General features: G+C 33.9%; 1 protein-coding gene across 1 annotated transcript in view; it reads right to left on the reverse strand.

The window, feature by feature from the left end:
- Positions 1-1,021: 1,021 nt before the first annotated feature.
- The window catches only part of LOC148063386 (vertebrate ancient opsin-like), a 52,878-nt gene continuing 39,675 nt past the window's right edge, over positions 1,022-14,224 (reverse strand). Inside the window, exon 4 of the mRNA XM_087810514.1 lies at positions 1,022-2,468. Within this exon, the coding sequence (XP_087666640.1) occupies positions 2,184-2,468 (285 nt within the window). The 3' untranslated portion in view covers positions 1,022-2,183. The remainder of the gene's footprint in view (positions 2,469-14,224) is intronic.

The raw sequence follows: 14,224 nt of genomic DNA on the forward strand, positions 1-14,224 counted from the left end.
CAGTGAGCAGAGAAACAGATGGAGAGCATGAATGCTCCTTCCCAGATGCAACACTAATAGACTCAGAGACTCATTCATTCCTCGTGCTATTAGGCTGTTTAATTCTGAGTTTGGGGGCAAGAGTGGAGTGAAAAGATGATTCTATTCTATGTCAATCTTTGTATCCTTTCTTTTTTATTTTTCTTAGATTTATGTTCTTCTATTTTCGATTTTGTTATCGTGCACTTTCTTTTTATTGCACTTTGTTCTTGTTCTTGTTCTTTTATGAATTTATGATCTGTGTTGCTGTGTGCTGGAAAAACAATTTCATGAAGTAGATCTCCAGAGGGATCAATAAAGTCTATTTAATTTTATTTTTAAAGAACTTTATGAAGCTATGACCATCTTTTTATGAAAAGTCTCTGAATAAATGAAGTGAAACTTGATCCATGAACATACATTTGTAATGAATACGCTACACAAAACCTTTCTGTTACTACATCAATTTTTAATCCTATTTCTTAGACTCTGTGTGCGAGTGTGAGTGAAGCAAGGCTGGTCAAGAGCGATACAAAAATGTAATAACTGCTTTTGGTTGAGACGTGCGCCGATCATTTGAGTAAACACTAAAAAATAGATAAACGTCAAAAGTGAGGCATGAACACAATGTTCAGTTTCTTAAAGAACACAAAAACCTAAATAAATTAGTTTCTTTAGCTAAATTAAAGGGATGTTTAGGGAGAGATTGCTTTAATTGCTGAATTCAGAATTTTTCAATACAATTTCAATGTCTGTGAAGATAAAGATTTTCTTTCTTATAATGAAGTCGACCTTACAACCTTTGTTTTGTCAGAACGCTTTAACATTAAGTAACAAGAATCACAATCAGTGCCAATGTGCAAATCTAGACTTTCAGCTTGTAAAATATTTTAACATTTATGATTCATTTATTGTTTGATTTTCACATGCATACATGAATTTTTTGAATTGGATGTGAAGGTTCCTCATAGTGCTGCTTTTAGATGGAAACACTATCAAATAATTTTATTTATCAAATACTTTCTAATTAATTTGGACTTAAAGCGGTTCCCCCCACGAATTCTAGTCATGCATCATTGAAGTAACTTCAACATGCACTTCTCTTCATTTGTCATCACCAGAAACATGAAAGTTGCTCAATCATATCCATGAACATTAGTAAAGTGTCTTGTGAAAATTCACTATGCAGGAGAAAAAAGCGTAATCATACAATCTTTGTCGGCGGTGAGTTCAAATGTCACTTAAATCATTAAAACATGCACAAATATTTGGCGATGTCTTGAACCCTGTGCTTTCTTTTTTTTTTTGCAACCTGACAACTGGAACACTTAGACAGCACATGCCTCTGCCAAGGAGCTAATATCAAGGTAATTAAAACGTATGATCAGGTAGTGATGTCAACAACACTCCCAAGTTTGTGTACTGACCCAACGAAAACATTTTAACGTGTACCATTTTTATGAAGTTTTTTTTGCTCGCTCGTAACACAATACAGTACAAGTGCAGGATTAAAAAAGTTTTTTAAATCTACAGATAAGCACTAAAAAATATATCATCTAACCAGACATTTATTGAAATCCATTCACAGCTTTTTAAGTCATGATGTAAACGAACAAATTGAAGCCAACACAAACCCTTTTGAAACAAAAAAATTCTAAAAGTGCTGCATAATTTATTTTTTGGAGATTGTAATAATTGTGACATCTCTGTACGACATTATCTTAGTAGTATAAAATCTTAAAAACATAAATATCCATTTTTAGTAACCTGGGAAAGACTTTAAAATAAAAAAAAGATGTTTGCTGCTAAAAAGTACAGTTTCTTTTTTGTGTCTCTGGATTGTATGTCGAACTTTTTTGACCAGTTAAAAAAATAAGTTGATTCACTAGTTCCAGACATATTTAAATGTCATATATTATGACATTCAATCAAAGGAGGGTTTCAAACTAAAACCTTTAAATGCACTTGATGACGAAGATGAGCAAGACTTCCGTAGGAAAAACTACCTCCTGTGCCATGAAAAAACACCATGTTTTCCCTGGACCTGCTTCAGCTCGTCCGCTGATCCCTGCCGACGCTCAGGACTTGCACCCCTGCGTTCATCCGAGCAACAGCGTTCGTCTCTAAGACCTTCCAGGATGAAACCTGGTGACTCCGTAGCGCCGTCAGCCATCATAGTGGGCGACCAGCGACATCACTGCCGGCCTGTGGAGGTCTGAGGACGGTGCCTTGGTGATGTCGATGGTGGGTTCACACGTGGGCTGCAGTTTCGGGACGGTCGTCGCCGGCCGACCGATGGAGGCGACCATGAGGAGGAAGTCGTGCGTTCGCCTCTGCCCCCCGGTCACCGTTCCTCGCCCGGCCTTGGTGGCGACCTTGGAGGAGTTTCGGATGCTGGACCCTCGTTGCGGAGTCTTGCAGTGAAGCAGAGCTCTGAAGCATCTGTAGAACTGAGGGAGAAAACAGGTGATCAAAAATGTTTGTGCAGTCGTCTACAATAATATTCCGATCAAGCAAACAAATTGGAGTTTCGGTTGTGAAATTCCAAAACTCCTCTTGCTAAAAAAAGACATTAAATTGATGATAAATACATATTAGACTATTAATATGTTAAATAGTTTAAATTAGACTTAAATATATTTTATATGCATCAAAAACGAACAAAAAAAGACTTTTGACTTAGTCAAATCAAAAAATAAAATCACTTAAATATTTTGAGTAAAAGAACCTAAAGCTGCAGACAAATGTGTTTCAAAAACACTAATAAATGAGTCAATGTGGGTATTTTTTCCCTATTTATGTCTTTGATATCAATCCCACGGCATGTATATATGTACAAAACCAATTTTAGAAAATACTTATTTAAATAAGAAGAATAACAACTTCTACAGAAACTTTAAAATATATATATATATGTTTTTATATATTTATTTATTGTTATTTTAATAATGAGTACATCATAAACAATGACAATATTTAGATTAAATAGCGTACATTTATTATAATACATCATAGAATGAAAACAACATTAATATTTTAAGAAGAACAACCTGGAACTTAATTTTTTTTACAAAGACATTTGAAAGATTCCATTATAAAATAATAATTAAAATAACACTAATTGATGAGTCAATGAAAGTATTTTTCTTTGGATTTTAGTCTCTGATTTCCTCAGCAAAACAAAGTTCTGTCTTTAAGTTCGATCGTCAAACAAAACAAAAGAGCCTGAAGCAGAAGCATGGATATAACACCGTCATTCCGGGTTCAGGATTTGTCTAAGATCCGTCAGACGGAGTTGATTCAGGAGCCAACATAATGTCGTGTTCCGGCCTCTTATCAAAAAATGTTGCTCTGCTCTTTTAACAGAGACGTTAAGAACAGACACAACGCGGCATCAACCCATTGACCTGCTGTTCTGTCCACAAGCTCTGTCTGAGTCAGCACTTTTCCCCCAGAGCAGCAGTCAGCAACTTCCATTAAGACTCCAGGTGATTTCAGCACTTTGCACAGCCATGCTGGGGCCCATTATACAAACAATCAAATACCAAATAAATAAACCCACTTTTATCTGTAATTCATGTGAACTGTTGACCCTAATTAAAACTTTCGAGAAAGCTGGAGGGAAGAAAAACAATCTAATAAGTAACAATAATATTAATATCATAAACTAACTAATATAACTAATATAACTAAAATGTAATATTTGTGAGACAATAATTAGTTATAAAGGCAAAATATTATAATAAATACAAAATATATATAATTCCTATAAAAACATATCAACCAAAAGCCTCAATTATTTCTATTTAAAACATGTGTTTTGTGTGGAATACTGAGATACAATTAGCAAGTAATTTATATTAGCAATATAAAAAGTGAAAAATGTGTTTTCTAAAGAACATTTAGAATACATATTTTAAAAGACAATAATTGAAAAAAGAGGATGCATGGAACAAGAGTAAATATGCAAAAAGAAAGGTAAACTATTATAATTATATAAACTATAATTCCTACAAAAACATTTTACCCAAATGCCTAAAAATGTCCAATTTAAAACTTCTGTTTGATGTGAAACAGTAAGATTAAATGAGTAAGTACAACATATAAGTGACAAAAATAAGAATATTATGTGTTAAAAATACCGTGAGAACAATTCATAGAAAAAAGAGTAATGATGCAAAAATAGAGACAAGCTATTATTGTAAGTAAGTATAATAAGTAATATACAATTATTATGAACCCATATAAACATAATGCCTTTACATTTTTTAAATGATTATGTTCGTATGAAAACAATATTGTAAAGATAATAAAGAAGAAATTCAGAACATATAAGTTAAACAAATATAATGAATACACAATATACATCTTTTTTTTTAAAGCATTGAAAACATGTCAGTTTGAACGTCAGCCTTACGTTTGTAATATTATTAAATAAAATAAACTCTCGCCAAACTACTGCCCAATTTATCTTGACTGTTGATGCCAAATTGCCTTTTCTTCCGCAAAAATCCATCTTAACTGCATCATTACACAGTTATTATTCACTAAGAAGGAAGAAAAAAAACAACAAGAATCACTTTTTTCATATTATCTTAAAAGAGGCTGGAAATTTGTGAAGATTCCTTTTCTTTCTTCAGATCAAAAACAGAATTTGAAAGACGGAGAATATCCGTTTATTACACAAAGCCAGTGCTGCAACAATCCCCTGAGCTTCTTAGCTCAGAGTGCAGGTATCTTGTCTGGCTGATGGACACGAGGAAGACTCTAAATAATTCAGCATCAGGTTGAAAACACGCACCTACACATCATTTGCTGGGAGAAACATTTGAAAGAAGAGTTTAAAAAGGATGACTGATGCCACTCCTGAGTAAACGTAGTATACTTAGTATACTCTTGGATTTTTACGTATACTTATAGTCTACTACATTTTCTCATGAGTGCAAAAAAAACAGTTGGTTTTTGGAAACATTTTATGAATAAAAGCCAAAAAACATTTTAAACTTTCAACCTTGGCATAGAAGTTTGAAGGCTGAAATCCCAGTAAAGGTGTAACACAGTGTTTCTTTTTAGAAAAATATGATTTTCCTAAATATTAAAGGGTCTTAAACTGAACTTGGCTTCACAGGGGACGCAGTTTTGTTATTTGAGGATTTTTTTTTTTTGGTTTCTCTGAAAATTTGGGATGTTTTTTTTAAATGTATGCGTTTTTAAAATATAACTATATCATCAAAAAAATAAAATCACTTAACCATCTGACATAAAACAAAGATGGAGTCTTTTGTTCATCCCTCAGTGGTAAAATGGAGGGCCACAGATTATCATCTGTTTGTGACCCGTTACTATAATCTATAATCATCCAAGCATTTAGGAAATGTCGTTCTTAAATTCAGAATAAAGACTTTTTTTTTGTTGTAACAGATAATCAATGTAGCCTTCTTATTTGTCGAGATACTACAGTATGTGTGATGAAGCCAATTGGTCCAGAGTGGATTCTTTTTTGCTTCTACTCATAACAATAAGAAATGCAATAATACGCTTTTTTATAAATATAAACACTTGACAGGAAGCTCACATTGAGAAAACTTTTAAAGAAAAAGGAAACCTTAGTTCTCAGTTAGCGTGACGCTTACATGCTCACTACTGTCAAAGTGATCACGCAAACTTTAAACTTACACTTGTTTTCTACTCACCCTTACGTCAAACAAGGGTTACTTTCAGACTAATCTTTTAATTTTTAGAGTTATAGACAAAAATGTATGTTCATTAGCGACAGATGCTAACTTCTCTTCTTCTTCATCTGTGTCCAAAAAGACACTTAAAAACCTCCATACTGCTCGTCCATCTTGTATTGAAGCCTCAACATTAGAAATTTTCCTGAAGAAAACTTAAGTCAGCTTAACTAACATTAGTTCCTGGTCTCCAATTGTCCCCTCATTGAAACCTATTGCAAGTGCCAGTATGCATGCACAAGTCTACTGACTCCTTCAAGAAACATCTTAAGACGTTTCTATTTGTTCAGGCTTTTCCTTGATTTTCTGGAACTCCTGTTGTGTTATCAGTTGTATCTTGATCTTTAAAATGTATACTTTATTGAATATTGTTTTGATTGTTTAAGCGCTTTGTGACCCTGGTCTGGAAAAGCGCTATATAAATAAAGATTACTTACTTACTTACTTACAAGATTTACGCTGAAAATATAGACTTTTTACATTTTTATTTCCAGAACAATTTCTCATGTCGAGGCTTCAATACAAGATGGACTTTACAAACGAGCAGCATGGAAATATTTGGATGTTTTTAAGTTTGTCGTTTTTGGAAAAGGTGAAGACGAAGACAAGTTAGCATTAGTCGCTACATTAGCATAATGCCACTAAACACTAAAAAGTAACAGATTACTCTCAAAATAACTCTAACTCTTAGTCAACATGAGGGTGAGTAGAAAACGAGTTTGAATTTCACTTTAACAAAGAAGGAACTATTGAGTCGTTTGTGTTTTGATTCCCCTCCTTGTATGTCACAAACTTTTCCGGCGGAATCAAATTTGAGAGCGATGTTATAACCACGACTGGCCATTAATAATGTAATATTGAGAGGATGTCGATACTTCCTGACACGCGGCGTTGGCCTGTCAAAAAGCCTGCAGAGCACAGGTACATGAGAGGAAGACCGGAAAAAAACGCCCGGAGACATCAACAAATATTCTCCTTATATTGTTTTTCCCGGGCAATGCATTCGTCTTATTTGTCAGTCTGCCAGTAACCTGTAGGTTATCCAACACTAAAGAAAGCCTCCTCCGGGCGCCACACACCAGCCAACTCCCTCCTCACCTCGGCTGTCCGAGCTCTCAAAGATGCGGGGGATGATGGAGAAGAGCGTGACGGGTGCAGGAGAGAGAGAAGAAAAAAGAACGGTGGGTAAAAAGAAGTTGTGGTCAGGTAAGAGGTGAACATAATGACAGGTGTATATACATAAGTTATGACGGGGCGGAAGGTTGTTTGGATGTGGGTGTTGTGTGTCGGTGAAAGGGATCATGTCAGAATAGTCCTATCAATTTCCAGAGAAGCTGTCGTCCTTTTTTTTCTTTCTTTTTTTGACGTGTGCTGTTTGAGATGATGCCGTGAGTGTGTTGTTTTTTTTAAACAAGACACTATCACCGAAATATGTATATGCAAAGTTATTCCAGAGGTTGTGCTCGCTACGCTCGGATGGAAAAAGAAATTCTCTTCTGTTAAGAAAAAGTTTAATTTAAATGTTTTTTTGCTTTCCTTCTATTGCTCTAGATGCTTCGTAATGAGCAAGTTACTATTTTAAGACAGTTGTTCTCAGCTTGTTATGTGAGATAATTGTTATGTTATTTTTGACCTCATAATATGAATATTATTTTCTTAAGTAAAGTATATCAATATTGAGAAACAAAGGGGAATGAGGGAAAGTACGTAACAGAATACAGCACCCGAAGAAGAGCCTTTCTCATTTTGAATGTAGTAAGACTTTTTCTGAGGCTTTACCTTTGAGACAAAATGTTATACTTGCAGGAAGAGAGTTCGAGGACGGAACGAAAAAGGATCAACCAAGTTAGCATTATCAATTAGTATTAACCTAAGAAGTGTCTTTTTCTTCTGAAAGTATATATTTCAATGCTTTATCTCTGTGATGTATGTCAGGAATTATCTGCACTTTTATTATGCTACGTTTCCAAACAACAATAATTAAGAGTTAAGTCAAATTTAGACACTTAGTCTACTTCAATTCCTCTTTAGAACGCAATTTCTCCATAAGTTTAAAACAATATTTTTTGGTTTAATCAGGAAAAATATTTTCACTGAACTTAAAATGTTGTTTTTAAAATTATAATATGAATTTTATTTTCTCAAGTAAAGCAAAACAAAGCAAAACTGTGTGGGAGTACACAATAGAAAAATGCTGTCACTACAGCACCTGAAGAAGAGCCTTTCGCATATTCGCCGTGGTTTCTTGCGTGGCTTAATCTTTGAGTTTGTGTGCAAGCAAGTTAACAATGGTATGATAACCAAGTTAAGAAGAGCCTACTCTTCCTAAAAGTACAACTACTTTTACGCCTCAAAAGGTCTTTACCTCATAGTATAAAGTTTTATAATTTCTGGTTTCAAATATGAAAAGCACAGGAACTTGTTTCCAGACTCACCATATCTAAACAAAGCGGAATTACACAGATTCAATTGACGAGAACAGATTTGTGTGCGTAAGATTTATGCGTCCAGTCAACGCGAGTCCGTCTGGAGCGAATTAAAAATGGGTTTATTTAAACATTGATCAGCGTCAATATTGCCTCTTGGAAGTTTACCAATAACACTGTTTTAATCTAAACCAAGCTGCTGTTACATTATGACCACTTGTGTATTCTGTTGACATCTTTTCACGTAGCACAACATAACGTTGTGACATTATTCTTTTCTCTCCGTACATTATGTGCCCATTTATTTTTATTTAATTATTGTGTTATCTCAGGGTCAAGGTGACCCGGAGGCCTGAAAACAAATGTGTTTGTGGTATCCCTTGTGCTGCCTCTGGGTCAAGGTGAACGACCTCCGTCCATGTATTTGTGGAAGCCAGGGAAGTCGTTCACCTTGACCAAGAGGCAACACAAAGGATACTAGAAGCACATTTGTTTTCGGGCCTCCAGGTAACCTTGACACTGAGATAAAATAAGGGTTAAAAAAAAAGTTACACATGTGTTAAAGCATGTCCAGATTTGATCTGTGCTCTAAACTATGTAACTTTGCTTGGAAAACCAGTACCAACAAAAAATGCTAGAAAGCAGTGGAGACAGGAATTGCCTTCATTGCCAGGTAGAATTGAGATTCATCTTGTGGATCTTTTGGAGCCAAGTTCATCCCCTCATCACATGTTCTCCTTTGATGAGCCGTGGACACCCGACAAGAACTTAAGAGATCGCAACCTCGGGCGAGAACGTCGAAGCTATAACGCACTGAAATCAAACTTTTCAGTCACTGAAAAATAATAATATTGTGAGTCAATATTGAACACCGGCAGACGAATTAATGTGTTATTGAAACACAAGAGGAAGTGTTATGGCCAGATTATCGTTTCACACCAAACTGACTGACCATCAGAGCGTGAAATGTGCTAAAATTAATATATTTCAAAGATAATAAGATGTAATGACTGACAATATCATGGGAAATTTACCTTTTTTTCCAATCAGGTTTCTCTGTGTCTTAATCCCTGGTTATCAAGAGTCAGGTCACGGGGGCAGCACATTCATCAAAGAAGCCCAGACCTTCCTCTTCCTGTTCCCAGGATTAAAGACATGCCCTCTCCATTTTTGTCCTGGTTCTTCCTTATGTTCTTCTACTGGTCGGACGTTCCCTGGCCTCACCATCCAGGCCCAATAGTCAGAAAAGCCAAAATGGCTCTTCTCTGGGACTCCTAGTGCATTTCCTAATCTCAACACTGACTCTGTCCATGATGCCTTTGGCTCAGCTCTATTTCTTTCATAAGAACCTGTTTTTTTATTTTCTATTAGATTCTTTCTTGGTCTGATAATATAACATTTATTCATCCGCGTTTCATAAATGTTAGCTAACGCGATGACACATTGATTTTGTAACGAACCACAAATAGAAACCGGAAGCCGGAAACTTACCCACAATTCCCGGCTAATCATGAATGTTCCCCGCAGCGGTGTTTTTACCGCTGATGATTGACGTCACACCAGCTGCTACTTGAATCTGTACAGCATTTTTAGTCTTCAACTCGCCTCAACTCACAGTTTCCATAGTAACGGGCTGGGAGGAATTGAAGACTGAAAATGACATACAGGACATGTTGGTGTCCTCTCTCTCGCGCTTCCTCCGGCTGCCAGCAGGTCGATGATGTGACGCCTCAAATGTTCCTGTAAGATCAGTTGGCCGTGACCGAGGACGCGCGTGCGGTCGACAGATTTACTCCAAATGACAGCAACATGTCGTGGCTTTTGTGTGGACGCAGCTTCGATCTTTTTCTTGTCGGGGGGGAAAGTTTCGCAACCAAGAGAAGTGTCGGAGAAGAGATGCAGCTTCATTTAAGTGAGAGTTTTATCTCCTCGCACCATTGTCCGTGTTTCCATTCTTCTTTTTAAAATGATGAATGCAGCTTGAAAAGAAACCCATTTACATTCATGGTTTTATACAAAGAGCTTTCTCTCGTAATAAGTGAGTTCGAAGTGGACATCTTCCAAATCATTTAACTTTGGGGGGAAAAGAGAGAGGGTAGTTTTCCCTCTCTAGTCAGATCTATGACTCCGTAAAAGCAGTGAAGTAGTCGCCAAGTTTTTCCACTTAACAGAGTGTGATTGGTGTCATCTTGAAGACTTCAATTCACTTATTGAGAAATTTGGTTGTGTTATTTGACAAAGACATGTCTCTAGTTCAACACTGCAGAAAACTGAAAACTGTAAAAATCTTATTCATAAGAGGCTGTCTCGCTCCTTAAATAATAATAATAAACTCCTCAGCGAGAATTCTGACCTGCTCCAGTAGAAGAACTCACATTTCTCCGATCCTTAAAACTCTTCACTGGCTTCCAGTTTCTTTCAGGATCAACTTTAAAATTCTGGTTCTTACTTTCAGATCTATTCATGGTCAGGCTCCTCCTTACATCAGTGATCTGATCCAGACTTACACCCCAGCTCGGGCTCTGAGGTCTGTGGATCAGAATCTACTGATGGTTCCTGAAAACGCTTCCAGACCAGAGGAGAGAAATCATTCCAGGCTGTTACTCCTAAGCTTTGGAACGATCTTCCTCTCCCTCTGTGTTTGATGATCTACTGACTCCTTCAAGAAACGTGTAACATGTGTATTGATTTTGATTGTTGAAGCTCTTGTGACCCTGGATTAGAAAAGCGCTCTACAAATATTAATTACTGACTTACTTATTGAGATATTCTGAATTGTTTTTTAAAGTCGTTTTAAATGACACCATTCGAACTTTTATACCCGAAAAAAAAAGAATATCCAAAGTCATTTTTTTGCGGTTGCTGATTTAAATTAAAAAAAAAAAGTTTGCAAAAAAAATAAACATGAATATAATTCGAAAAAAACAAACATTTTTTCTGACCAATAATAAAAATGTGAAAAAATAACAAACATTTAAACAAAAATAATGTGTCGGCTTTGACTGCACAATATTTTATCTTTCCATTTTCTATTTTTTGCATCCATTTTCCAAAGTATTATTGGTTAGAATTTTTCAGTCTCAAAAGTTAAGGCCAAGTATAGGTTGACATTATTTTATTATGAATAATAATCCATAACACAAATCATGATAAAATGCAACACAAATAAATTAAGTTCTCAGGGAAAAAAAGGAATCGAATATAAATTTGCTGGGTTGGCAATTTTAATGACCCAATTACAAGAGAATAATAATAAATCCCTTCACGTATTATTCTGCAATCTTTAAGAATAAAATGTACATATTGGTTGGATTTGGTCATATTCTCCAAAAAAAAAAAGAAGTAAAAACAAATCCTTATTTTAACATATATCTACTATTTTTATTTGTCCCTATAATTATATTCATACGTACTGTATAAATGTTCTTAAACCTTTTAAAATAATGAAAGGAGGGGAAAAGCATTTGATCATTTTGTTCTGCATATTTATTTCTACTGAAAATACAAAAAAATGACATTTTATTTAATTTGTGTATCATATTGTTTCCTTAAATTGAACTGAAAGTGTTTTATTCTGGTAATTTAAATATAAAGCAATATTTAGACCTGAAAAGGTTATACTCACCTGATTTGCAATCAATTTTTTTTCATTTAAATGTTTTATATTTCTATCTCTTGATTTTTTTTGTTGTATTTTTTACTTTGTTTTTATTAAATTAAATTACATTTTAAATGTTGTTTTTTGTAACGTTTGTTGCCAGGAGAGTAGAAGACAATTGTATCCTACAGAACTGTTGTTGAACTTTAATGGTAAAGACATGTTGATTCTTTTTAATAACCTTTTGACATTCAAATTGAAAGTTAAAAAACAAAAAGGTTTTTTTTTTACACATACATACACATTCAAAGTGTAACAAAACATTTCCCATGTATCTTTTCACTGTGAAGTTATTAAAAAGGAAGATATTCTCATGTTTTTTTAAAGAAATCTATATTTCTACCTTATATTTTTTCATTTTATTACAGGTTGTATTTTTAATTGGTGTGCTTAATGTTGTTAAAGAAGGGATTAATTAAAAGACAGTTTTATGTTTCATTGGACCTTTAAAAAAAAAAGCTTTTTAATCTTCAGCATTGACAGCAAGACATCATCGCCGACTTATGAAGCAAACAAACTGACTTTTCTTCTGAGTAAATGAATGTGTTCTATTTTTTTTATATCTTCCTTTCTTTTCATTTAAAGAACGATCTTCTGTGCTCACTTTCTAATTAGCAAGTTCCCCAAACTTGAAATGTTCAGTTAATTAGGGCTTCGGAAGTTGTTCCTGCCACATGGGAACCTCAGTGATGACAATCTGTCATAACCCCTGTCGGTGGAATATTCCAGTTAATGATTTGTTGCTATTTAGTGGCAGATCATAAAACTATAATTGTGTTTTTTTGTTTGTTTTTTTCTTCCAAAAAAGCTTTTTGTCTGACTTTTATTTGTGCAATGAATCCAGGTCTTTAAACACAGCAAACGACTTAAAAACTTGACAAAGCTCAGGTAGTTTCACACAAACATTCTTCCGGGATCAAAGGCAGGTCCGGATGTTTCTCTAGGCTCTTCCGACTCAACCTAACGTCAATGATTCAACACTTTAGCTCTTGTTTTGAATATAAAAACCAAAAACAAACTGAATGTAAAATGTGTGGTTTCTTTCATCTCCCGCCTTGATAAATAATTTGGACGGAGGGACTGGAGGTTTATCTTTGAATAATTCACATTAAACGAGAAGGTTCTCTCTATATGTTGAATATTTGTGTGTTATTCCTGCATGTTGGATCAACTTAGTGTGTCACTTTTACTGTTGATTTGTAATTAAATCAACAGTAAAAGTGACACACTAAGTTGATGTTAAATCTCCACAAAATGTTGATTTTATTGAATTATATTGTTTCTTAGTCGACTTTAATTTATGCTGTCTATGTTCCTTTAGGATTTTGAGTCTTTTTGGTCATTAAAAAAAAAAAAGATTCTCATCTTGTATTAGTTAAATAAAAAGAAAATGTTTGAGACACACGTTTTAAATAAATGAAAGCTGTTGATTTTGTTTTTGTATTTTTTTTTCATCCATTTCAAAAAATGATATAAAACATTTATTTTATATACAAATGTTTGTCTTATAAGAATTAATTGTATTTATTTTATATTTTATTATGATTTTGGCATTTGACTTGTTTTTAGACATAACTTTAGGTTTAAATTAATTCTTTGACGGATTTTTACTGAATTTTTCGTAATATTGCACTTTACTTTATTAGGATTCTACATTGTTTTATATTAATACAACTTTAAATGTGATATACAATCGTCTTGATGCAACACAATTTATAACAGAGAACAATTTTAACAACCGTTTTAAATTAATAATAAATAATTATATTTATATTAAAGAAAAACCTCAACAGAACAGTTTTAGACATTTCTTTATTTGACGGGTATTTACTGTATCATTGCACATTTCTGTTGTTTCGTTTTTGTTTTGTATTTTGCATTTGCAAAAATATTTGAAGACATATATTTCAAGTAAATGACAGACATTCCTCTTTTTTCATATTATTTCACTTAAATGTTATCCTTTTCGACATTTTTGAAGCTATTTTCTTCCTCTTAATGCAAAAACATCAAAGGAAAAAAACGTTTAATTCCATAGATTTATGAAATACAGAATTATTTTGCACTTTACTTTGAATAGGATTCTATATTGTCTAATCTTAAAACTGTTAACTTTATTTAATGCAAAAAAAAAAAAAAAACATTTTCGGAGAGATCTTTTAAGTAAATGACAGATATTCTTCTTTTATTTATTGTTACACAGTTTTGATTCGACATCGACTAATTGGAGATATCAATACAACTTTTTTTGTAATTTTTCCTCTTAATTCAAAACATCAAAGGAAATTAAATTCATAAATTCAGGGAATACAGAAATAATTAAACCATTTTTTTTTTCTGAAACATGTTCAAAAAGAGACTACGAAGACAAATGATGGAGAGATTTGAGT

Source organism: Callionymus lyra, chromosome 16, assembly GCF_982586985.1.
Source record: "Callionymus lyra chromosome 16, fCalLyr1.hap1.1, whole genome shotgun sequence".
Taxonomy (NCBI): Eukaryota; Metazoa; Chordata; class Actinopteri; order Syngnathiformes; family Callionymidae; genus Callionymus; species Callionymus lyra.